Genomic DNA, 23,821 nt, shown 5'->3' on the forward strand with positions numbered 1-23,821 from the left:
GAAAAAGAAGAAGAAGAAGAAGAAGAAAAAAAGAACTCTGTTGGTGATGGGCAACGACACTTGCAAATTTAACAAAGTGTGAAACGAGTGGCGTAGCTTGTGGATCTGGTCGTGGTAAATGGAGGCTTAGTCTATGGTAGATTTGAGCGTAGATTCACACTTCATCCAATAATAGCATTAATAATGGTGATCAAATCAAGTCCTTCGTGGAACTTCGACTAATGGGTGAAGCTTTGTTTTTAATGGGTATTTTAGGCATATATGCCTTTACTCGACAATAACGAATGCAAGAAATTTTAAAAGAAAAGTATGTTTTAATCTTTCACTAAGATATTAAATTAATTTTTTTTAATAACTAAGATATCATTAATAGTGGATGGTTGGGGAAGAAAAAAGAGAAATAATAATTAATTAAAATATTATCTTTTTAAGAATAAAATCTGAATTAAGTTTTATTTGTAAATATAAAATATAAAATAGATAAAAGATAAAGAGAGAAAACTAGGTACTACTAAAGTTTGAATATTAAAAACTAGTATAGCCCTCACTACACTAGTTTAACTTTGTACTTATTCCACGTCCAAACAAAGCCAGGATTTTAATTTCCAAAGCCTATTATGTAAGAACTAACTTCTTTGAGAAATACATATAAATATCAACTTGAGAAGAGTATACATATAAATAAGAGATTTCAAAAAGATATAATTACAAAAAAAAAACCTTTCGTTCTTTTCTAGCTTTTAGGTCTGACAAAAATTGAACCCAAATTTCTGAGAAGATGATGAGAAAGCTGTTACAACACATTACAATTATTTTCCACTACCATAACCAATTTGCTACAATTCGATAAGAATTGAGATGCCTCTCACTCAGTGTCCTCTTTCACAACTTGGAGAACAGCACTTCTTCGTGTTGGCTACTGTCTCTGGTTCCACCAACTTGTTCCAGTGAAGCACTGCCAGCTCCATATCCAACGGCATTTGCATCTCAATAGTAACATTCAACACTATAAGTTGTCGACCAGATTAAACAATAAAGAGGCCTGCTGTCAAGATAGATAGCTAGTGATTATACAATACATATGACTGCCATGATGCAGGACTAGATTCCTTTCATGTGTATTAGAAAAAATTACTTCTCAGCACTGTAAATCGACATTATAGAAAGAAAAAAAAGGCCACATGATTCAGTGGCTGCATAGAATCAACTCTGGTCTCACATGTAATGTGTTGATTCATAGAACAAAGAAACCAAAGTAACGCCAAAGATATTTCAGAAAGAGTAAATAAAAGAGTGTCATAGAAAACATAACATTTAAGCCAAATCCAAATAGCAAAACTATTATTTTTGCAATTTGTAAAGTACACATGGTTGAGTAACTTTGTTCAGCTTACCAAGAAAAGGAGGAGCTTGTTTAAAACTGTCATGAGAGCTCCAGAATTGCAGATATCCGTTTCATCAAAGCTGCATATTATACCACTTACCAGCAATCCAAAGTTGTACGGGCTGAGATAATAAAAATCACTCAATGCATGGTATAATAACAATACTCTATTGAGACAGCATTGATTGCTTAGCAATCCCACCAGTAGATTGTGTGGAAAAAAAAACAATATCAAACAAACAAGTATACTAACACAATCTGTCCTGGAATAATTTAATGATTTGGATGTGGTATAACTCCTAAACCTAGTTAAATATGCTCATTTTTTAAATTTGAATAAGGTAGCTTGAACTGGTTTAGAAAAATATAGTGTTTTGTTGCAAACCAGTTTAGTAGCGTCATAATTACAATTGATGTGATGTAAAAAAGTAGTAAATTTAGAAGAAATGTTATCAAATAGTCAAAATACTTTTTATAGTAGATGAATGAGGAGAAAAGAGAGGGGGCAAGGATTGAAATAAAAGTCAATTGAATTTACATCTTTCCAATGGCAATATGATAGTCAAATTTGTTGGTAAATATCAATATTGAATGAAAGAGGAGAGAAGAGAGAAGAATGGGTTTAAATAGATTGCCCTAGAGAAGTTTTGAGATAAATCATTGTTTCGATATTAAACCACTTTAGTGATCACTAAACTAGTTTAAAGTTACGCCTAAACCACATCCAAACAGGGACTTAACAAACTGATGGACATAAAATTGACACTAAAATGTTTCATATGTTTTAGGCTTTAAAGCATATCTTTGCTTTTAATTTTATGATATTAGTACGTGAACAAGTAATTCTATAAGAATAGAGCAAAATTATAATTTATTATTATAAGATACTAATTAAGTATTTCTGACATTTATGTCATGTATGCCGTTAACTTTGAGTTTAAGCACAACCCCTAAATTGTCACAACTTTATTCAAATTGATACATTGTCTAAATCTCTCCCACTTGAGGAGATTCAATGGCCAAGACTGAATGAGACAAGCGGTTAATGATTCATTCTTATTGTAGAAATTTGCTAAATGTTTAGTTGGAAGGATAAGAGTTATCCCAACAGGAAGTCAAAGTTAAATTGAAGTTGTCACAGAAAATAAGTTGACATAAATTTAGTGTTTAAGCTATAACTTTTATTATTATACGAACTTTTATCAAAATAATTTTTAATGCATTAAAAATTTATACAATCCTCTACAACTTTATTTGTAGAATCTTTAGCTTCAAAAGTCCTTAAAAAAACAAGAGGAATTTTCTATATATAGGATGGGTTGAGCTAATAGAGATTCCATTTTCCATCAACTCACCCTCATACTCCACAGACACAGTGCATTCATCTGCATACATTATTCAATATTTCCATATTGATTTATTATCTATATTATTGATTGTTATTTTTGGATACATTGAATGCATGAAAAATACTTGTTATAGAAAATCAGTATAGTATTATTCCAATCGTTTAATTTACAGAAGTTCTACTGTCTAAAATACTCTGTGAGTTTATTTTTTCATTGGAAAGAATCATTATACTCAACCAATTTAGTCTAATTGATATAAGATAACAATACATTCTATTATGTGGATCGATCAATAGAGAGTTTTGTAACTTTAGACTAGTATTTTGATAAATATTAAAATCAATGTGACCCAAAGTTGTGCAGTTAATAAAAAAGTCGAATAATTTTAACCTCACTTAAAGTACTTAAACAAAATTCAGATTTTACAAACTAAATATCAACCTCAAAGCACACATAAAACATGTACCCATACTAGATGGAAATGCCATTTCAAAATCTGGCAAGTCAACAAGATAATTTAATTGAAACAACTTACAGCTTTTTACAATATTCGTATATACAGCTCTGCAGCATAACAATCCTAACCTACAAAACAAGTAAAATGTAACTAGGGGAAAAGACAGAAAAGTACAAATGACAGATTCTACCAGTTTTGGTCAGCTAAATTAACAAGTCTATTGATACTGAAAGTCCTAAAAGTTGCTTACCTAACTCAACAACTCAATCCGATGACCCATTTCCTAGTGGCTCATCATGCACGGGCTTTGCATTATCTTGAGCTACAAGGAAAAAAACACCCTTCCATTAAGAAAAAGAAACAAAAGTTACATATTGAAGCACCAAAAGCAGGTAAAAGATGATATACAAGTACATAGAATTTCCGAACGGTCACCTTCAACAAGCAGAGAGTCCTTTTTGCCTTGTGATGGACATAAGGAAGATGCTCTTGGTGTTGATGGCAAGTAGCTAAGACGGTAACTGATAAGTGCTGGCCCAAAGATGCTAAACTTCCCTGCACTGCTGAAAGCTACTTCCGCATCAACACGCCTCTTGAAAACAACTTTAGCGCGACTTGCCTTTTTCAGAACTTCTGTTTCTTCTTCCTTGAGAGGCCCATAACGACTGAAAATTTTAATGAGATCACCTTCAGATGGAAGAGCATCTGATTCATTAAAGTTCAAAATTAGTGCAGTTGGCATGCACTCTTCCAGTTCCTCTTCCAAATTGCACAAAGTCTCCACTTTCAGTTCCTTCCCACCATTGGCACTCGCAGAATCACCCTGCAATTGCTCTGCAGTATCCAATCTCGGGACTGATGACTCCTCTGGAGACCCCTTTTCCTCCACCTTCTCCCTTTGAATCTTAAACCCTTGGTTCCTTTTGCTTCCACTGGATACCTGTTCTTTTTCAGGACTCTCGCTGCTAACATCAGACCAATAAGAATCCTGCATGTGATCAGGTGAGGACCCTTCCAAAGAAACCGACTTTGTGTTTGCTGATTTTTTCCTACCACTCTTACCTCCCACCACATTAGATAGCGCCGTATCCTTGGAAGCAAATGAGGCCTTAAAATCAGTGAAGAAATCAACTATCATAGTCAGAAAACTATATCCCTTCATAGGATCCCTTGCAGCTAAACAAAGCTGTGACAGCATCTCACTAGGGGAAGAATACTCCTTTAAGGTGCTTCCTTTTACATTTGGAGTCTCCACATGAGTATGAGGGTCATCAACATCATCTTTTTTTAAATCTAATGGGCTCCCTTGATATGTTTTACCATTACTTTTGAGAATAGAGGGTGACTGCGACAGCTGCCCTGCTGCTCGACGCATGCATTCTCCCACCTTGGAAAATCTTTTATGTGCTGGAGATTCTGACTCTGGTTTAACATCACCCAGTGAGTCAAGTTTTTTCTTCTTACTCTTCCGTGATGCAATAGAAGCAGAGTCAACATTCTTATGTTTCTGGCCTGATAAACCTGACAAATTTCTTACTCCAGACCCACTTTTACGGCCAAACACAGAAAGAGGAACATCTTCCTCTTCCATTAGTTCAGATAGTCTCTTCTTCTTCCTACCATCCTCTGAAATATGTTTCTTTTTGCTAACTGGGATCTCTCGACCTCTTGATTTCCCCTTTCCAGATGCAAAATCCAATGCTACTCCAGCTGAGGAATCGGCTAAACCCTTTTCTGAACCGTTCTTCTTGGCAGGTGAAATAACAGCTTCATCTTCCAGTCCTCCACCAATAAGAAATTCGGGAAGATCAGGATAACCCCTTGAGCGATTAAAAGCCCTCAAATGAGCCTTAGCTATCACAAGCTCCAATCTGTCAGCCCCTTCCATAGGCACTTGACCTAAATCCCTAATATAGTCGAGGAACCTCTCAGGCTGGAAAGAGCGTACAATAAAGGAATTATTAACTACAGGGCTATATGTTTCTCCCCTGATACCAGAATTCTCAACTTTCTGGTACTTAAGATCTTCATCAACAAAGCGTCTATCTGACAACGCTAACTCCACACGCCGGGAGACCTCCTTCAAAGATACATTCACAGCAGTAAGAAAAGCGTCCGTGCTGCTCTGCTTCTCCATCTGCGAGAAGTGTGATTGAAAAGGCTTCAGCATCGATTCATCGTTCCATGCAAAAGTTTTGTCGCCAAAGTATGCCACAAGCAAGTGCTCCTTCTTCTGATGCTTTAAAGCCAAGTCGGAGGCATCGGAAGGATCAAAGATCTGGCCGGGCCACCAAGGATGGCTCCTAACTTTACCCCACACCAAATCCGAAACAGCGAAAGCATCCCTCTTCTCGTCTTGAAATGGCGTGGAGTTGGTGGGATGCTGAACGTTCTCAGCTGCAGAATCATCTTTCTTTGGCCTTCCTCGTCTCTTGGAAGGTTCATGCTTTCCGATAACCACTCTCTTGTCCCCCTCCTCATCTTCTTCTTTTGTTACATTACTCCCATCAACCAAGTTCGTATCTTTCTCAATCTTCTTTGTGACATCATCACCACCGCCGTCCTTAATTCCACCATTTCTATCGAAAGCAGGGGTTCTCGAAGCACCTCCGACCGGGTCCTCAGCTAGGGTTTCGGCAGCTGCGGCGGAGAAGGGCTCGTCGGACTTCTCACCCGCGGCCCCAGCGTCGGCGAAGGAGTTGAGGTCGAGGCCACGGGAGGGCACCGCTTCCTCCTTCTCCGAACGATCCGAAGACATAAGGCAACGGAACCCTAGGAATCCTTTAAAGGACGCAACAAACACCAACAAATCTCTCGGAGAAGAGAGAGAGAGAGGGATAGAGAGGAGGAAGACGAAGCCCTAGAATCCTTTGGAGCTACGAGAGATGGATTTAGCCATTAAAGGAAGCGACGGCGCACCTGGATTTCTTGCGGTTCGCCCTGTAGCAGAAGGAGATGCCGAAAACGAACGTAACCACGGCAAGGGCCAAGGGTTTCGATTACGTTTCATTTGGGGATAAAATATAGAAGGCGGACTACGTGCACCGCTCTGTAACGTTACCGCTACGGTCGGTTTCGGGTGATGACTCGGATCCACGAATGGATCCGATATGAACCAGGTAACTCGCAATTTGGACGTTGATAGGTATGAATCACCCGTTCGGAGGGGTGGTGGGACGATGTTTATGCTCACGGGGAGGTGATTGTAGTCGTGAGTTCGAATTCAGTTTCGAGCGCCGGAGAATCTCACCGCCATAATTCGAGCGGAAAATTTTTCTTTAGACTAATGCTGTTTCTTTCAGATTAAAAGTATTATACAAACTCTGGTAATTAGCTATTTGACTTCAAGAATAATCCTTATTTTATTCTAAAAATACAAAATATTTATTCTTAAATTATAATTAAATATTATAATAATCCTATTCTAAAATTATATTTTTTTATTACGCACTAACTCAATTACTAATTTACTCTAAACATTATTATTTTTATAATTTTTTTCATTTTATATCACATAAAAAATAATTTATTTTATTTTAAAATAAATAAAATCTATAAAAAAATACATGTAACAAGTCAAACACATGTATAAAAGAAAGAGACTAATTAATTAAAATGAATACATATAAAATAGCAATCTAGAAAAGCTACCAACAATCATACACTGTCACGATTAAAGAAGTGGTAAAGAGAAAAATCTTAGCAATAGTAAGGAGCAAAACTCTCACTCTTATCATAAATTTTTTCTAGAAAAGAGTTTGAAGAAAAAAGAGTAGAAGGGAGGAGACGAGCTCATGACAATGATTGGAGCGAGAAGTTAGTTAGTGGGTCATTTTTTATATATAGCCCGTGAGAAGCACAATCGGTAGAAGAAGCTTAAAATTTCGTGAAATATTTTATTCGAAAAGTAGAATCGATGATATTTGGCTTTGTGTATTATTTTAAATCGAGTAGATAATATTTGAGTTGAGTACACGTGGAATAACTTTATTATTTACTATTGACTATTTTTATTTATTTATTATTTTCTCCCCATCATTTACATATAATTCAGATTATTTGGGCTATATTCTCAGAAAGTGTCTAACAAAGAAAAGTGAAAAATTAAGTTTGGTTTAATTTTATAAAACTATTATATAGTTTTAAGTTAAGTACTTAATTCAATATGATCATTATTATTTTTATTATATTTAACTAAACTAAAGAGTAAAATTAAAGATATAAAATTATAAATAATTAAAAGATATAACAATATTGAACATATATATATATATATATATATATATATATATATATATATGTATGTATATGTATTATTTAAAATTATATTAATATTATTTTAGATGCTTAGAATAACTTATCAAATCTTTTACGATTTTGTCACTGCTGAGTATATTTTAATTCAACATCTTGTATGATCAACTATGTATTTTTTTTAATTCAACATTTAGCAAAGTACTCAAGAGTTTTTAAACATTAACCCAAATATATATTATTATATAGATTTTGGGCCGAACAAAAACTCGGCATTGTATTCGAAGTCTTCGCAGACTTCTACAGGCGCTACAGTCATACTATCACCGTTACAATAACCCCCCCCCTAGCGCCACTCTCTTCTTTCTCTTCTTCTTCCATGGGGGCGAATCGCATGACCTCCTCTCCTCCTATCTCCGCCTCCCTTCTCTCATATTAGATTATAGATTGAAATAAAGAAAGATGGAGAAGCATTCGAGGGGTTCAATAAGTGGGTTCTCTGAGATCAAGCAAAGGGAGCTCGGGTCATCTCAGCCCCGAACTTTTGTTCGCCAAATCGGCGGCTCGGAGGTCTTCTTTTCTCAATTATCTTTTCCCCGAATCATAAGTAGCTTAGTTATTGGAGTATTTGCTGTTTTGCAACAAAGCTTTGTGTCAATTTGTCATGCACCAGCTGATGCGCAATCAGAAATTTCGCCCAATTACATAGTTTAGTAAGTCTTTGTTGTGGATAAAGAACTTTGTTCTGAAGGTTGGGATTTGGGCATATTTTCTTAGGGATGATTGGGTTCAAAATTCCACAAAATAGCAATTCCCAACCTTCAGAACAAAGTTGAGGTAAATGTTGTTTAGTTGGGCATATATGAACAAAGATGGCATTTCGAGTCAGTTTCGCTAACTTTCACTGTATTAGATGAAGCATTAGAACAAAGGAAAATTTTGAATAATTTTGGTTCCAACCTTGGGATAACAAAGTTATACCTACTAGGCTACTATTGTTATCGTGCAACTAAATGCATCCTATAGGGTGAGTTTGGAAAATAGCCAAATTGTAGAATTATAGTTGGTCACACTATGTGAAGGAAAATTTGAAACAACTACTCTCGTATTGATCTTAATTGCTTATTACTTTGTCGTTATATATAAACAGGCCCTTGCGAGGAGGATGAATCTATATGGGAAGTTACATGGCCATAAGGGGTGTGTAAATACTGTTTATTTCAACCCTGGTGGAGACCTCCTCGTTTCTGGTTCTGATGACAGGGACATCATAATTTGGAACTGGGAAGCCAAAACTAAGAAGCTTTCATATCCTTCTGGTCATTTAGAGAACGTTTTCCAGGCTCGGATTATGCCATTCACTGATGATCGGACAATAATATCTTCTGCTGCAGATGGCCAGGTAGCAACCCTTTAAGTCATTTTTTCACACAGTGAATATGTAGAACTGCATATGGAATTCCTACTTGCTTATCTTGCTATTTTTATCCTGGCAAGAATGAGGTGGTGCATAGTACTTGTGACTAGGGATATATAGTCTTGTTGGTATATTTATATGTGGAAGTGAATACAAGTGTATGGACTATGGAGTCCTGTTCTTAGGTAGTCTGGACTTGTGATTCCTATTCAGTTCCTTAAAATGAAGATAACACATTAAGACATCAAGGTTCTACTAACAATTAGGTTCTCTCTTGTTCTTATTCACTCCATGAGTAGCTAGATATGACAAAGCTATCCAAATTCGAAGTAATTCCTCACCAATTATTATCCAAGGTATTCTCCTAATTTAACATTGTACACTTGAGTGCCTTTACTTACCTATATATTTGAATTTTATTGCAGATGGTTAGATCTGAAATTGAATATTGCTTGCTCTTGCAGGCCATATAATGTATCATCATATTCCTCAACCAAATTTTCTTTAGGCCTATTAAATAAATCTCAGGATTGTTATGCCTTAGCTCTTTTTGGTTATTTGAAATTGTGAAAACAAATTCAGTTGCTGTCAACTAACAAGTGACTTTTAAGTTTTAACTTAAACAACATTTTATAACAAGAAAAGAAACGAAGAGGAAGTCTAAGTTGAAAGCATTAATCCTGTTGGTTTCTTTGTAATTGTGAAGATGAAGATTATTGAATTTTAATTTATGAATTTTTTCTTCACTTAGGTGAGAGTTGGCCAAATCACGGACAATGGTGATGTCTCTACCAAGGAGCTTGGTACACATCTTGGCCGTGTACACAAGCTTGCCATTGAACCAGGAAGCCCTCACATATTTTACAGCTGTGGCGAGGATGGCTTGGTACAACATGTATGCCATCTTCTCCATTTTCTGTTACTCTTTTAATCACTTATCTATTGTTGCAGAATTTGAAATTTTGTCTTACAGTTTGATTTACGGAGTGACCGCTCCACCAAGCTTTTCATCTGCTCTTCATTCTCAAACAACAAACAGCCTGTACGACTGAATGCTATCGTCATAGACCCACGCAACCCTAATTATTTTTCGGTCGGAGGATCTGATGAATATGCACGTGTCTACGACATAAGGAACTACCAGCGGGATGCATCCAGTAATTCAGATCAACTTGTCAGTACTTTCTGTCCTAAACATCTGACTGGCTCTGACAACATCCACATTACTGGGGTTGCATACTCCAAAGCAAGCGAGTTGCTCGTCTCATACAATGATGAGCTTGCCTACCTATTTCAGAAAGACATGGATCTCGGTCCAAATCCTTGGTCCAGAACAGGCCCAGCTGAGAATTTGCAAAAGCTTGATCAGTCACAGGTATATTCTGGTCATAGAAATTCACAGACAGTGAAAGGGGTCAGCTTCTTTGGACCCAATGATGAGTATGTTGTAAGTGGGTCAGATTGTGGCCATATTTACATATGGAAGAAGAATGGAGGAGAACTTGTATGTATGATGGTTGGCGACAAGCACATAGTAAATTCTGTCGAACCGCATCCTTATTTTCCTTTCCTTGCTACTAGTGGATTTGATAAAAATGTGAAGATCTGGATTCCTACAGCCAAAAAGTTGGCTTCACTGCCCAAAAATGCCAAAGAGGTTGCTAGTGATGTTTATAGATTGGAGTTTAGTAATATTGTAGTAACATACCATAATTCTCACTTTGTACTTGCTTGTGACAGATAATGGCTGCTAACAAGCGTGGTAGAGAGGCTCGTGCACAAGTAACACTCTCTCCTGATATTATCATGCATGTTTTGAGGTTGCAGCGAAGACAACCTACGGCTTATGTTGAGCGTAGACTCTCAAGCATAGATACCGAAAGTGATGATGAGGAAGATCAAAGAGAGGCCTTCTTGCTAGGATTTACAGGTGCCGATGGGGATTCTGAAGAAGGTTCAAATGCAGATCCTAGAGACTGCGTAATCTGCTAAAGATCATCGCGAACATGTTCAGGAATTTGATAGTAAAAGAACTTGTACATTTGCTGATGATACAGTTTTGGTTTATGATCCATTGGTACAACTCAGGGAGTCTCGTAGGATTTGTTTAGTTTGGCTCATGTATAATTTTATCATACTGATGCTTGTGAATGTAAATCATACATATTGTACAAGATAATAAGAACATTGTTCCAATGTAGTAATAATTCAAGGTACCTATGTTTTTCAATATGGCGAGTGGTTGCAGCTAGGTTGTATAAATCAACTTCATATGTCAAGTGGAGAACATCAAGGATTCTCCAAAATAAAATTCATGAACAGGTGGTTATCCAACCCCTGCTTTAAGATGTTGGCATTGTTTTTGGACAAAAAGACAGCACAACTTTTATGTAAAAGTTACTTCTCCCTTTTTTTTATCACGCAAGCTTAATCCTTTCCAACTCTTTAATAAAAAATCATAAGGTATGAATGGTTGCTTTCATTACAAATCAAGTCACCTCCTAACCCAACCTAAGCCTTTTAATTCCGCACGCTTCCTCTCAATTACTTTTCCTTTTTGGTCCCTCTTAAAAAGCTTGAAGACACCAGTGGACTCCATCCTAGTCCCATCATCTCAAGTAATTAATTCAGAAACAATGTTTCCTTTTCCTTTTCTTTTCTTTCAATATAAGAATCCTTTTTATCAAACCATAATTCATCTTGTCCTGAGTCATCGTCTTCTCAGCTTTCCTCTGATGTAGAAGTTTGGATTCCTTGATGAGTGCTTCTGAACTCTTCAGAGGTAAAGCCAAGCAGCCTACATTGGATGGATCAGTGTGGTGTGGATTTGGTTGGTAAGTCCCAGCTTTTGAGGAAGTCCTCACTTGGACTCAAGAGATACTCTGTTACATTTACTATTTAGCTGTCACCCAGAACTGTTACTCTCAATCCAAAAGATATGAGTTTTCTTTCCTATTATAGTTGATATAAGGTGAGATAGAAAGGGTGCATTTGGGCACAAGAAAAACTCGATTATGTCAAGTAGGAGTGTAATTGAGTATGATCAAGTTCGAATTAAAAATAATTTAGTGTCTAAATTAGTGAGTAATTTTAAGTCTAAACTAATTTGAGCCTAATTAAATTTAATTTAGTCTTGAATCAAATTTAAAAGACAATCTAATTCAATTATAAAACTATAAACTAATAGAAATTTTCATGTATTTAAAAAAGATATGACATGATCAAAATTTAAAACTATAATCCATTTAAATAAATTTTAAAATATAATAGAAATATAAAACATATATATATATATAGTTAGTTAGTTGGCTCATGATAAACTATTTTGAAGGGTAAACTTATTTTTTAGTCGAGCTTGATGGAGGGGAGCTTTCAATTATTTTGACAGCCCTAATTATGTGGTTACTTATGTGCTTAACCACCAAACCGAGTAATTAATTATCAGATTAACTATTATAAGTGGCATTACTCAAAAAGAGTTATTGACTATAAAACAAAGGTAATCTTTCCCAGTTGATTAAAGCCAGTGAGTGGCCAACGGTTTCAAAGAGCTACCTTTGTTCGTGTATTCAAATCTCGGACGCAGCGCAAGAATACAATACGGTTAAGTCTTAAACTGGGTGGCGACAAAATCTATTTACCTCTTCGTTTGTTTTCAACCTTTATTTATTTAGAGCTCTCGAGACAAACCCTAGTGCCTTTCTTTTTGATATAAAATTCTCATGCTTTGCCCCCACTCTTCCACCATTTACTCCGAAAACTGAAGCGGAGTGGGAGAGAAACGTATCGGAAACTGCGAACAAGTAGAAGTGGAGGAGGTGGTGGTAGTAGTAGTAGTAGTAGTAGTAGTAGTAGAAAGGGAAGAAGAAGAATCCAAAGCAGTACAAGGGTGAGTTGGTAGCATTTGTTTTTCTTCGCTCGCTCCCACTTTCGCTGTGTGTGTGTGTGTGTGTTCCTGTGTTTTGGAAGAGAGAGTGAAGAGGAAAATGGCTAGGATGCGATCTTTGTCTTTGATGGAAATGTGAGCAAGTTGCGATCTTTATCTTAGACGAGAAGAAGAAAGACGGGAAAGGTGGCAAAGTTGGGAGCTTTTTTTTGGGTTTCTTTTCATCTCATTGTGATGTTGGCTTCGATCAAAGAGGCTTTATAACGAGTTTAAAATGATAATGCCATCGCTCCTGCTTTCCTCTCTTCCCGTGCTTTCCGATCTTAGGATATTTGGAAATAAATCATAAAAGAAGCTTCTTTGGACGATTTCAAAAATTGGTTTCCTTCCATTTAAGAATGTGAATAATGTTTTCATATATCTCTCTTCTTGGTTTCGATCTGTCTCTCTTTTATCTAAGCTTTGTTTTTCCACTTGTTCTCATAGATTTGCCTCGCATGGGTGCTCGCAGATGAGAAATTTTTACTTGGAAACAGTTGATCCTTCTTCATCAATGCTTTTGCTTCCTTATCTTTTTGTTGTTCCATTTGAACTGCTTCTTTTATCTTATAAATAATAGCCCCTATTACCCAATAGGAGTTATTATTATTTATCAATGTGACTCCTCAGGAATTGTGCAGTTCTGCAGTCTTTGCTGCTTTGACCCTCCTTTTTCTATAAGAGGGCACCCATTTTATTGTTCTCTCCTACCATAATGACCAAACCACCCTTATATCCCTGCCCTCGTTATAGCAGAATAGAGGGCATTTTCGTGATTCAAAGATCTCTTGTGTTGTGTTCTTGAGGATGGTTGGTCCTTCTTTTCTTACTGGATTCCTTTCACCAATTTGAACCGTTGGGTAGTGGCAATGCTGGATTCTCTATCAGAGTACGAGTTGCAGGACAGTATTTAATTTGAGCAAAAGGAAAAGAAGCAAAACTCTCTCCTTTTTCACTTTTAACTTACCATGGAAACAAAATGAATGGGTTTTATTTCATTGCTTTGGATACTCTATCAATGTGATCCTGATGCATGTATTTATTAATACACATGCTACAATAAAACCAATGAACTCAGATGATCCCTCTTTCTCTCTCCCCCTCTATGTTATTTGACTTTTTCTCTTATTTACTACTGCAGGTTAGCAAGTGGAGAAAGATTTACTTAGCAAGCTAAGTATGCAGACACCGAAGACCAGGTTGGTTTCTGCTTGTAGTGTTGTGCTTTAATACTTTGGTTTTAGTTTGTATGCTGCAGTGGTGGGCATGGTATCCAAGAGGTGCTTTGTTTGTATTGAATGTAATAGATGAGGCACAGGAGACCCACTTGTTTCCTTGTCTGTAGAAGGGTTAGTTCCTCCCATGTGTGACTGCTACTGGCCCTGTGGGGTTTGTCTGATCTTCTCATTAGAGAGATGGCCTGGGCATTGGTGAAGTTAGATACTAAGATGCTTTACTGGGTGTATAGAAGTCTGATAATAGTAGACGATCATATTTACCTTTTGTTATTTATGAGATTCCTCTCTTGGTTTTCTAATGAGCAAGTTGTGGGTTTTTTTTCCCATCTGATTTAACCTTGTCCTTTTTTTTTGCCTTTTATTTTGTTTGTAAGCAGGCACAGCCATTTTTTTTCTTAACGTGACAAATTTTATGTGTGCTCTTTCTTTTAGCTTTTTTGCATTCATGTGCTGCAAGTTGTATAAGTGGGTCCAAGGATATTTGAGTCTAGAAGGCCTAGTAGTTAGACTGCACAATAAAGAAGGGAGTGGTGATTCGTATATATGCAATCCAGAGTTTAAAAATAAGAAGGTGATTAATGAAAGATGGAAGTTTGTAGTGATAGACTGTAGATATATGATGGTATACCTTTGTGATCAAGCTGTTGTCTTGTTGATTAGTATGAACTCAGATTAATGTCTAGTTCGCAAACTACATAGATTACAATGAAAGCACGGAAGTTGTGGGGTGTTGCGCTCTTGCTATGTTTCTCTAATGTGTGATTAACTGGTCCATTCTCTTACTTTTTGGTTACAATTTTTGATAGGTAATCAAGTTCGTTTTATTTTCTGATACTAACTTCCAGTATGGCAGTATCTTGAATGATCAATTGTACTAGACCAAAAGATATGCTCATAAGTGTTTTTATTCTGACAATTGATAGAATGCCCTACCATATTTTCGTATTGATCCCTCGATAGTTTTTTCTTTGTTTGTTTTTCTTCTGAATTTGATATCATCTTTAGCATATATCATTTGATGCAGCAGGAATGGATCATCAGACGTTCCTCAGAAGACATCTTTAGCTACCCCTAGAAAAGCTCGTGTGAGTAAGACAGGAGGAAATGAATCTGACTCTCCTGGAATTACTCCCACAAAGACACCTACTGAAAGGAGTCCTAAGGTCATCCAGCGTCGATCACCTAGAAGCCCAGTGACCGAGGTAATAACAAAAAAGATGAATTACATTTTTCTTTATCGTTGCATCATTTGAGATGACATCTGCTCGAAACTTGAAATCATTAGTGAAAAATTCTGATACTCCTTATGATTTTGGCAAATTTTGGATAATTTGATTGTGAACTATCTATTGGATAATTTTGGCAAATTTTGATGAAGGTGGATGCTGCTCTAAAAAATTGCAGTGACATTCTTCATAAAGCTAGTCTTTTTTCCAGCTTCTAAGTTGTTCCTTTCTTTTAGCTCTACATATTTTTCATAGGTCACCAGGGGGTACTGTATTCACTGCTTAGCAGTTTTGCTCAGGAAAATTGTTTAGGTGTTATTTTCCATTAGAGATTCAAACAGTTATTTTGGCCATTAAACCTATCTTGGCCAAGATCATCACCTTACATTCCATCCTGATCCATTATAATTTATAAATTCCAGAAGAAGCGTCCAAGCAGGATATCCGAGTTGGAATCCCAGGTCAGTCAGCTCCAAGAGGAACTGAAGAAGGCAAAGGATCAGCTAAGTTCTGATGAAACATGGAAGAAGCAAGCGCAGCAGGAAGCAGAGGAATCCAAGCAGCATCTTCAGGCCATCACCTCGAAGCTCGAGGATTCCCAACAGCAGCTTGTTGAGTTCTCTGCGGCTGAAGAAGGTCGTCTTCAGGAACTACGCAAGATCTCTCAGGAGCGTGATCGCGCATGGCAATCTGAGCTTGAAGCCATTCAGAAACAGCATTCTGTTGACTCTGCAGCCTTGGGCTCAGCCATATCTGAGATCCAGAGGTTGAAGGAGCAACTAGAAATGGCTGCTAAATCTGAGGCCGCTCAAGTAAAAAATTCTGAAGAGGCATTTTCTGAGCTCCAGGCATTGAAGCAAGACATGGCTGCAGCGCTTTCTACAATCGAGAGCTTCAAGATTCATCTTAGAGACAGCGAGAAGGCTGAAGCTGATGCACGAGCAAAGGTTAGTGAGAGCCAGCAGCAGTTGGATATGGCCAAGATCACCATCGAATCCCTTTGTTCTGAAGGCTCGAAACTCCAAGAATCCTTGAGATCAAAAGTTTCTGAGTTAGAAGAGTCTCAAGCTCAAATCAAATCACTGGAGGCAATTGTGAAAAAATTGGAGGCGAAGAAGGTCGTTGAGGAAGCTGATACCGAGAAGTCTTCGAAGACATCTAGCAATGGTTCATTGGAGATGGAGATAGAGATAGAGAAACTGAGATCGGCAGTGGCTAAGCATAGGGAGGAACAAACTCAAAATGCCATGAAGATTCGGACAGCTAATGAAATGCTGGAGAGCTTCAAGATGGAGTCTGGACTAAAAGAATCCAAGCTTGAACTTGAATTGAATAACAAAAATGCAGAGCTTGCTGAACTGAAGGCAAGGCTAGCTGAGAAGCAGCTTGAACTTGATGGGATAGCAGCTTCGAGTAAAGACCCATCGATGAACCAAACAGTGTCTGAATTAGAGACGAATTTAATGAAGTCTATTACCGACATAGCGGAACTAAAGGCAAATCTCATGGACAAGGAGAACGAGTTACAGAGCATCTTGGACGAGAACGAGATGCTGAAAGCCGAGATAGGGAAGAAGGAGATGGAGAGCCACGAAAAGTATGAAGAGGCGGTGGCTGAGCTAGAGCTAGCCAAGGCAGCGGAGCAAGAAGTGCGGATGAGGCTTGGAAGCGTCACGGAGGAGGTGGATAAGAGCAGCCGGAGGGCGGCGAGGGTGGCAGAGCAGCTAGATGCAGCTCAAGCTATGAATTCAGAGATGGAAACCGAATTGAGGAGACTCAGGGTGCAATCAGATCAATGGAGGAAGGCAGCTGAAGCTGCAGCAGCTGCTCTCACTACTACTACTACTACTACTGGAAACAATGGAAAATTCATGGAGAGAACTGGGTCAATGGATTCAGGCTACAACTCGATCGGGGGCAAGCTCATGAGCTCGCCGTTCTCCGATGACTTGGATGATGAATCACCCAAGAAGAAGAACAACGGCAGTGTGCTGAGGAGGATGAGTGGCCTGTGGAAGAAGAGCCCAAAATGAGAGAACTGGGTCATTTCTACTTGTTTTCATGCTACTGTTAGCCTCTCCCCCATGTTGCTACTTCTTTTGATTTGACCAACTGAGGAGTTAAAAGTAAATGCTGTGTAATGATGAAACCCTGCAGTGTATTGGAGGCTTAGATTTACTTTGTTATTTCTCTCCTGGTTAAAGCTTTATTAACATACAGTTAAAGAGTAATCTCCATGGCAAGATTAATCCATTCCTATACCTCTTGAGCGTGCAACTATGAACAAGTAACCAATATATCACAAATGAATCTCCATGGCAATAAGATTGCATGGAGATGCCATATATTAATAACACAAATGAATCAAATACAGCTGAGACGCAACATTTCAGAATTCATCGGACACAAAGTAGTATTACTCAAATGACATTGATGAAGAACTAATTAGTCTATCTTATTCCAACTACTATCCTACCAAAACGTATATGGCATAAATTATTCCCGGAATATATCCCAATATCGTCAGTAGTAGATCGATCCAAAACTCCACCTGCAAACAACCAATATGAAAAAAAAAAAAATTAAAGTAAAAAAAATGAAACAACTATTCAAAATAGATTATATCAAAATTTGTGAATTAGACTTACACCACATCCGTAACGCAGGAAGACACCCACAGGGGGGATTAGAATGGCCAGGATCACCTCCAAGAACGTCTCCGAACCCATCTTTCTAATGCGATAATCTATTCTTCTCTCGCTTGCAACTCCCATAGCGTCTGAAGGAGGATGAGTTATACCAGACTCTATTCGTGGGAGAAGGAAGGTACGTGTAACGTGTCACAATGCCATGGCCTTTAGATGCCACGTGTGTTGCCTCGAGCCACGTAATTGTCCTTTTGATGGATGTCTTCAAACCATTGGGCTTTTATACAATCCTGTATTGGGCTCGAGCCCAATGCTTGAACAACTCCTAAGATTTCCGGTGATGAGATGCAAGGCTGAGAAATGTGGCTTAGCAAGCTCTATCTATAACCAAAGAGTACTTTGATAGGAGGTTTTTTGGTTACTCTGGGCCAAATTTTGAGGAGCTTCTGATCAAGTTGTGGCTGGTTCTGTTGGAAGAGACCATGATCGGGAGGCTAAGACCCATACTCTTCACCGTGTCTTAACTTTTACCGGACTAGCTAGGTCATATATAAAAGCATCACAAAAGCCCTGATTGAAGTTGTCAACCGTTCTATGGAGTCTCCTCGGTGCATCAAAAAATTTATTTTGAAGTGCAGAGAACTGATACCTCATTTTTCCTTTGTACCTATAGAGAATATAATCGTGATGCTGATTGAGCAGCCGGGGTGAATACAAGGTTAGAAATTTTGAGTACCCTAATAGATTGAATTGAATATGGTTTCTCCTTTCTCTTTCGGTGTACAGTCAGATGTGCACCAAGACACCGATCGCGGATATTCAACCATTTCGATCATGCACATCAGATGTGCACCAAGGCACCAATCGCGGATATTCAACCATTTCGATCGTGCACATCAGATGTGCACCAAGGCACCAATCGCGGATATTCAACCATTTCGATCGTGCACATTGACGACGATAAAATTTGAGCAGAGGCAATAAAAATTATCATTATCAATATATATACCATCAATCCCTTAGCATTGTACCTAAATATATATATATATATATATATATATAACTTATGCGATTGCAATTTCTGGCGTCTTTCTTGGTATCTTTTGTAATCTTTCCACAAAGTAGACTTTATTTGATCCCATGCTTGCAAAAAGTTCTTCCTTTCTTCTTTTATGTTGCAAGTTACAACTAGGCAGGCTTGGAAAGCAACGAATATTTATATGGACCAAGGCTATATACCTGATTCGTACGAATATAACGTTAAAAGACGATGACAAAATTTATAGCTTAGCCAAGATTTTTTATAAATTATTTATTTTCCGTAGCACATTGATCATTGTAATTATATAAAATCTATCTTTAAAGTGCTTTTTATATTAAAAAAAAAAAATAAGTGACTGTATGGTGATTAATGTTAAGTGTTCTTGTAAACATCTTTACTTTTATTTTAGAGAGCAAGAAAGTCAAATTAAGTTATCAAAAAATTAAATCAGTCGTAACAAATAATTAAGATTGTCTAAATATAAATAAATAATAATTTACGAGGGTTAAGTGTTAATATCTCCATATAAAATAGATGATAATAAAAAAACCTTGTAGCTGGTCCCACCCTGTGCCATCTTTTCTCGCTCTGCGCCAATCTTACGCTACTCCTTCCTCCAATAGAGAGCTTCCACTTGTCACTTCTCTAATATTCACTCTAATTTCTTTTTATTTATTATGGTCTGGATTCTTTGGAGGGTCTTCGAACAAGCGAAGAGATATTTTCATCAAATATAGATTCGATTCTACTCAAAAATTTCCTTCTTATTCTTAGTATATTTAACTTGTTTATGTCACTAAGTTATTATTTAGAATTAGATATTACTCTAAATTATCGTGCTAGGAAATTATACTAGTAAATTATTAACTGATTGAGTTAAACTACTAGACCATTAAGTAAATTTTTTTTTATAATAATTACTTAGGATTGAAGTTGACTATGTGGGACCTCTTAGTTCATCCTTAACTACTAATTTTATTAAAATTGGTTGGTACTTAGATCTTAAGTTACTAGGGTATTTTATATATATATATATATAATTTGTTTGATTCATGGCAATATAATTTCCTAGTAGTTACTTGGAACCTCCAACTATATTTAATTGTAGCATTTGGGAGATATAATATTAATTTTTTTCCCATCCCTTTATACAACTGTACTTATTTAATTAATGTATGTAATATAAAAAGACCTTCGACCAAGTTCCATACCTCCATTACTCTGGAGAAGAAGACTTGTCAAATGTCAATATATCACACACAAAAAGAGGTAATAATCTTTTAATGGAGATATTTTTAGTTATTAAGTTGAATAATTAAACATTTGCAAATAGCACCCCAGTGTACAACCAAATATGATGTCCCTACCTAATTGACCTTCTACCTAATAACTTGGATATTTTCCTACACCCAAATTAGAATAAATTCATTGGATAACTGGTTGATATTTTAGTCACCATATTCAAATTGGACGTCCAATTTGAAGATACTTAGATAAATTTTAGATGATAAAAAATTATAATAAAAATATATACATGTTTGATATAAATAAAATTAAGTTTAAATACGGGTTAAAATGTAGTTTCCCAGTTACATAATCTATGGTTAGTTTCGGAGCTTTAAAAATAAAATTAGAGTTATCCGGGATTATTAACCCAGCGTTTTCGAGGAACTAGGATAACTCCCAAGTGCCACCTACTATCTCTATTCTACTTGTCTTTTAATAGACAGCGTTATCCGGTCCCCACCGTCCACATCTTACTGCGCTCGCCGATAAAAAAGGAGTTATCCCATAGAGTGCCCGAATAAGTTGGCAAGCTAGCTGAGGCTTGAGAGGCAGAAGGGAGAATAAGCGAGCGGAGCGAGATGATGAGGGGAACCACTAGTACGGTAGGAGTAGTAAACTTCATAACTTTCTTGATATCTATCCCTATTCTTGGAGGTGGGATATGGCTAAGCGCGAGGGCGAACTCCACCGAGTGCCTCCGGTTCCTCCAATGGCCGCTTATTATTATCGGGTTGTCCGTCATGGTGATATCCCTGATGGGCTTCGCCGGCTCTTGCTATGGGCTCACTTGGCTACTGAAGCTTTACCTCTTCGCCATGTTCTTCGTCGTCGCCGCCCTCTTGTTCTTCATCGTGTTCGCTTTCGCCGTCACCGACCGTGGCCATGGGGAAGTGATCATAAACCGGTCGTTCCTCGAGTACCAGCTCTCGGATTACTCCGGGTGGCTCAAGGATAGGGTATCCGACCCCGGATACTGGGCGAAGATAAGGGCTTGCCTTCGGGATGGCAAAGCGTGCAAGGGGATGGCGAGGTATGTGAGGGACCCCAATACCGGCTTGCTTGTTCCGGAGTCGGCGCAGATGTTCTACCAGAGGGATCTTTCGCCTATTCAGGTGTGTTGGTTCTCTGATCTCTTTTAAAAATAAATATTTTTTGCTTAATTTGTCACTTGATTTGGAGAAAAAAAATTTGATTTTTATGAGCAGGGGGTTTAAAAGAGGGGATTTTTGGAGGTGGGTTTTTCTCTAATTTTGCGATTTTCTGCTCGACTTTGCCTCTTAAATTAATGACGTAAATGGGAGTTATTAATTGAGATCGATGTGGATCTCGGTTAGAACTGCAAAATACGGCATGCAGTCATTACTTGCTCTGCAGAGATATCCTAGTATATACTTTTGCTTCCCCCTCTGTAGATCTCCTCTGATTTGAAGGGTTCAGAAGTTTCTTGTCTAAAATCTCTCTACTTTGTGATCATATATACGTACTTTTGATCATGTACATCAATTTTTTTTTTCCCCGCGATAAAATTCAAGAATCACTTGTTCCATCTCTATCGGTCAGTCCTTGTTGATGCAAGGATAAACTGTAGGGCAAAAGAAATCCTCAGAGACCAGTAAAATTAAGACCATATGACGAGTGGATTGAGGAGAGGTCTCTTTCTTCCTTTTATGTGGCAAACCAAAAGGAGGACCACCATAGCTGCATGATTGAGGAATGAGGTCTTCTAACCATTAATGGTGGGACCCTGCTAACTGCAGAAATTTCCTGCAATTGTGATCGACAGCCTGTGATTGGCTAATCGAACCAGCTAAATATATCACTGGATGTTTTTGTAGCCAATCAAAGGATGTCACATACACTGATTCAGGAAGTTCATGCAGTCAGAGCAGCAGGAGATATGCTCCGTGGAGACCGCCGCGTGGAAGGAGTATGGACTAGGTGGCCAATTGGCCATCCTTGTCCTTTAATTGCCACTGCATCTCCTACTCACTGAGCCCCACCTGAAATGTTATCGATCTATTTTTGTCCCTCAATTGCATGGATTTGTTTGTTACCTTAGCCAGAAGAAACATAAGATCAGTTTCATGCTGTTGTACAATAATTACTTCATCTAAGTACATGCTGCCTATTTGTCTTCAATGGAACTTTTGGGAATTGAGGTTGCTCTTAGGTTGTACGAGCCAGAACTGTGATCAACAAGTTGTAAGCTTTACTCACCACCTGAGAATTTAGGTTCATGACAAACTGCTCTGGATTGATCTTTGTTTGGTAAAATACCACACCAGTTTCCATAGGGTTGATGCTAGCTAACACCTGACCATTCCTTAGAGCTTCAATTTTTTATTTATTTATCAATGCTGTGATATCAATTTTAATTGTTGGAAATAGGTTTGGACTATTATGACAATGAGGAGGAGAAGCTATTGAGTTTTGGTAATACGGAAGTATCGATTTTGATAACCAAGAATGCCTCATGACTGCTGATGACATCTTTTCTCAAACAAAATTAAGTTTCTTTGCAGTGCTTGATCTTCTTCGTAGTACTTACCAGAAAGCATTTTGTTTATGCTAACATTTTCACACTTTGCTGCTTGGCTGATCATGTTATAATGGCAATTTGGTGCTTAATAATACAGTCTGGATGCTGCAAACCGCCCACCTCATGTGGTTATATGTACGTTAATGAGACGTTCTGGAGTCCCGCAGCTGGGGCAGTGGTGGGTGATCCTGACTGCTCCAAGTGGAGCAACGACCAGCAGGTCCTGTGCTACCAGTGCGACTCATGTAAAGCAGGAGTTCTTGCCAGCATCAAGCATAGTTGGAGGAAGGCATCGGTGATCAACATCGTGGTGCTCGTCATCCTTGTGATCGTCTACGTAATTGGATGTGCAGCATTCCGGAATGCTAAAAGGGTTGAGAATGATGAGCCATTTGGAGAGAGCAGGATGACTAAATCAAGGCCAAGCAGGTTCCAGTTTTAGACAGGCCTGCTACTTCAACACTGTTGTTTGTACAAAAAAAAAAGATAGGATGAAGGCTTGGCATTGGGATCTTCGTTGAAACTATATGCACTGAATCTACCTGTACGCAACTGTTGGTCCAAAGTAATTGGCTGTATCAGAATTATGTGTGTTTATTTTTGTCCTTGTAGTAGTTTAGTTTTTGGTGTATCAATGAGAAGCAAGAGAGTGATCTTATTGTATCTTAGTATAAACTTCAATTTCTACTCTTCAAATGCCCTCAGAGAGGGATGATTGATGATTTGAATACCTTATTTTGTACACTGCTGTAAGTAACTATGTACAAGTTTGAAGTGTTGATCAACATTACTCAGAAGCTAAAGAACAACATACTCCCATGTCTCTGGAAGCTTTCTTCTGATGCTTCAATGAAACATTGTTGTCAGGTTGGTGTCAACAAAATGGGTCTAACTTAGTTTGTCCATACAAGTGCCCCCACCCATAGTAAAAGTAGTGTACTTCTTTGCTCCTACAAATATAATGCGCGTCTTCATCATTTAAGATGCCAAATTGTTCCTATGATTTGGGTGGTAAAAGACTTTGGCTCACTGTGATTCTGTCTTCTTTATGCTTC

The 23,821-nt window shown here is 37.7% G+C and overlaps 5 protein-coding genes across 35 annotated transcripts; 3 read left to right on the forward strand and 2 right to left on the reverse strand.

The window, feature by feature from the left end:
* Positions 1–672: 672 nt before the first annotated feature.
* On the reverse strand, positions 673–6,181 carry LOC140782129 (PWWP domain-containing protein 5-like). Of its 28 annotated transcripts, XR_012107806.1 has the most exons (5): positions 3,626–6,181; positions 3,441–3,512; positions 3,269–3,318; positions 1,395–1,506; positions 673–1,042 (listed from the first exon to the last, which is right to left on the reverse strand). XR_012107806.1 is itself a non-coding variant. In XM_073128540.1 (3 exons), exons 1-2 carry the CDS (start codon positions 5,946–5,948, stop codon positions 3,454–3,456), a joined length of 2,382 nt encoding a protein of 793 aa, XP_072984641.1. In that variant the 5' UTR covers positions 5,949–6,181; the 3' UTR covers positions 673–1,042; positions 3,441–3,453. The 28 variants fall into 28 exon arrangements, 11 of the variants coding, with proteins under 11 accessions (XP_072984641.1, XP_072984642.1, XP_072984640.1 ...); XR_012107808.1 differs by lacking the exon at positions 3,269–3,318; XR_012107807.1 differs by lacking the exon at positions 3,269–3,318 and having other exon boundaries at positions 673–1,045.
* Positions 6,182–7,748: 1,567 nt separating this feature from the next.
* Positions 7,749–11,091, forward strand: LOC140781049 (uncharacterized). Its single transcript, XM_073126825.1, has 5 exons — positions 7,749–8,014; positions 8,595–8,846; positions 9,613–9,756; positions 9,835–10,518; positions 10,602–11,091. The coding sequence occupies exons 1-5, from the start codon at positions 7,907–7,909 to the stop codon at positions 10,851–10,853; spliced, it is 1,440 nt and encodes a 479-aa protein (XP_072982926.1). The 5' UTR covers positions 7,749–7,906; the 3' UTR covers positions 10,854–11,091.
* Positions 11,092–12,482: 1,391 nt separating this feature from the next.
* Positions 12,483–17,436, forward strand: LOC140781807 (interactor of constitutive active ROPs 3-like). Of its 4 annotated transcripts, none has more exons than XM_073128040.1 (4): positions 12,483–12,750; positions 13,928–13,985; positions 15,049–15,226; positions 15,673–17,436. In XM_073128040.1, exons 2-4 carry the CDS (start codon positions 13,966–13,968, stop codon positions 17,281–17,283), a joined length of 1,809 nt encoding a protein of 602 aa, XP_072984141.1. In that variant the 5' UTR covers positions 12,483–12,750; positions 13,928–13,965; the 3' UTR covers positions 17,284–17,436. The 4 variants fall into 4 exon arrangements, with proteins under 4 accessions (XP_072984141.1, XP_072984143.1, XP_072984142.1 ...); XM_073128042.1 differs by having other exon boundaries at positions 12,519–12,750; positions 15,052–15,226; XM_073128041.1 differs by having other exon boundaries at positions 12,555–12,933.
* A 111-nt stretch (positions 17,437–17,547) lies between these two features.
* Positions 17,548–18,017, reverse strand: LOC140782447 (salt stress-induced hydrophobic peptide ESI3-like). Its single transcript, XM_073129003.1, has 2 exons — positions 17,899–18,017; positions 17,548–17,801 (listed from the first exon to the last, which is right to left on the reverse strand). The coding sequence occupies exons 1-2, from the start codon at positions 17,977–17,979 to the stop codon at positions 17,718–17,720; spliced, it is 165 nt and encodes a 54-aa protein (XP_072985104.1). The 5' UTR covers positions 17,980–18,017; the 3' UTR covers positions 17,548–17,717.
* A 2,574-nt stretch (positions 18,018–20,591) lies between these two features.
* Positions 20,592–23,496, forward strand: LOC140781932 (tetraspanin-3-like). The gene is made up of 2 exons (XM_073128243.1): positions 20,592–21,339; positions 22,864–23,496. The coding sequence occupies exons 1-2, from the start codon at positions 20,806–20,808 to the stop codon at positions 23,206–23,208; spliced, it is 879 nt and encodes a 292-aa protein (XP_072984344.1). The 5' UTR covers positions 20,592–20,805; the 3' UTR covers positions 23,209–23,496.
* The last annotated feature ends 325 nt before the right edge of the window (positions 23,497–23,821 follow it).

The sequence above is a fragment of the Typha latifolia genome, chromosome 2 (assembly GCF_019914945.1).
Source record: "Typha latifolia isolate L0001 chromosome 2, TyphaL0001v2, whole genome shotgun sequence".
Taxonomy (NCBI): Eukaryota; Viridiplantae; Streptophyta; class Magnoliopsida; order Poales; family Typhaceae; genus Typha; species Typha latifolia.

Coding starts and splice junctions, on each gene's coding strand:
- LOC140782129 (XM_073128535.1), bottom strand. CDS start 5,948: ATGTCTTCGGATCGTTCGGAGAAGGAGGAAGCGGTGCCCTCCCGTGGC. Junction 3,513..3,598: donor TTCGGAAATTCTATGTACTT/GTATATCATCTT, acceptor TTTTCCTTGTAG/CTCAAGATAATGCAAAGCCC.
- LOC140781049 (XM_073126825.1), top strand. CDS start 7,907: ATGGAGAAGCATTCGAGGGGTTCAATAAGTGGGTTCTCTGAGATCAAG. Junction 8,015..8,594: donor GCCAAATCGGCGGCTCGGAG/GTCTTCTTTTCT, acceptor ATATATAAACAG/GCCCTTGCGAGGAGGATGAA. Junction 9,757..9,834: donor AGGATGGCTTGGTACAACAT/GTATGCCATCTT, acceptor TTTGTCTTACAG/TTTGATTTACGGAGTGACCG.
- LOC140781807 (XM_073128040.1), top strand. CDS start 13,966: ATGCAGACACCGAAGACCAG. Junction 13,986..15,048: donor ATGCAGACACCGAAGACCAG/GTTGGTTTCTGC, acceptor CATTTGATGCAG/CAGGAATGGATCATCAGACG. Junction 15,227..15,672: donor CTAGAAGCCCAGTGACCGAG/GTAATAACAAAA, acceptor TATAAATTCCAG/AAGAAGCGTCCAAGCAGGAT.
- LOC140782447 (XM_073129003.1), bottom strand. CDS start 17,979: ATGGGTTCGGAGACGTTCTTGGAGGTGATCCTGGCCATTCTAATCCCC. Junction 17,802..17,898: donor TCCTGCGTTACGGATGTGGT/GTAAGTCTAATT, acceptor GGTTGTTTGCAG/GTGGAGTTTTGGATCGATCT.
- LOC140781932 (XM_073128243.1), top strand. CDS start 20,806: ATGATGAGGGGAACCACTAGTACGGTAGGAGTAGTAAACTTCATAACT. Junction 21,340..22,863: donor GGGATCTTTCGCCTATTCAG/GTGTGTTGGTTC, acceptor TTAATAATACAG/TCTGGATGCTGCAAACCGCC.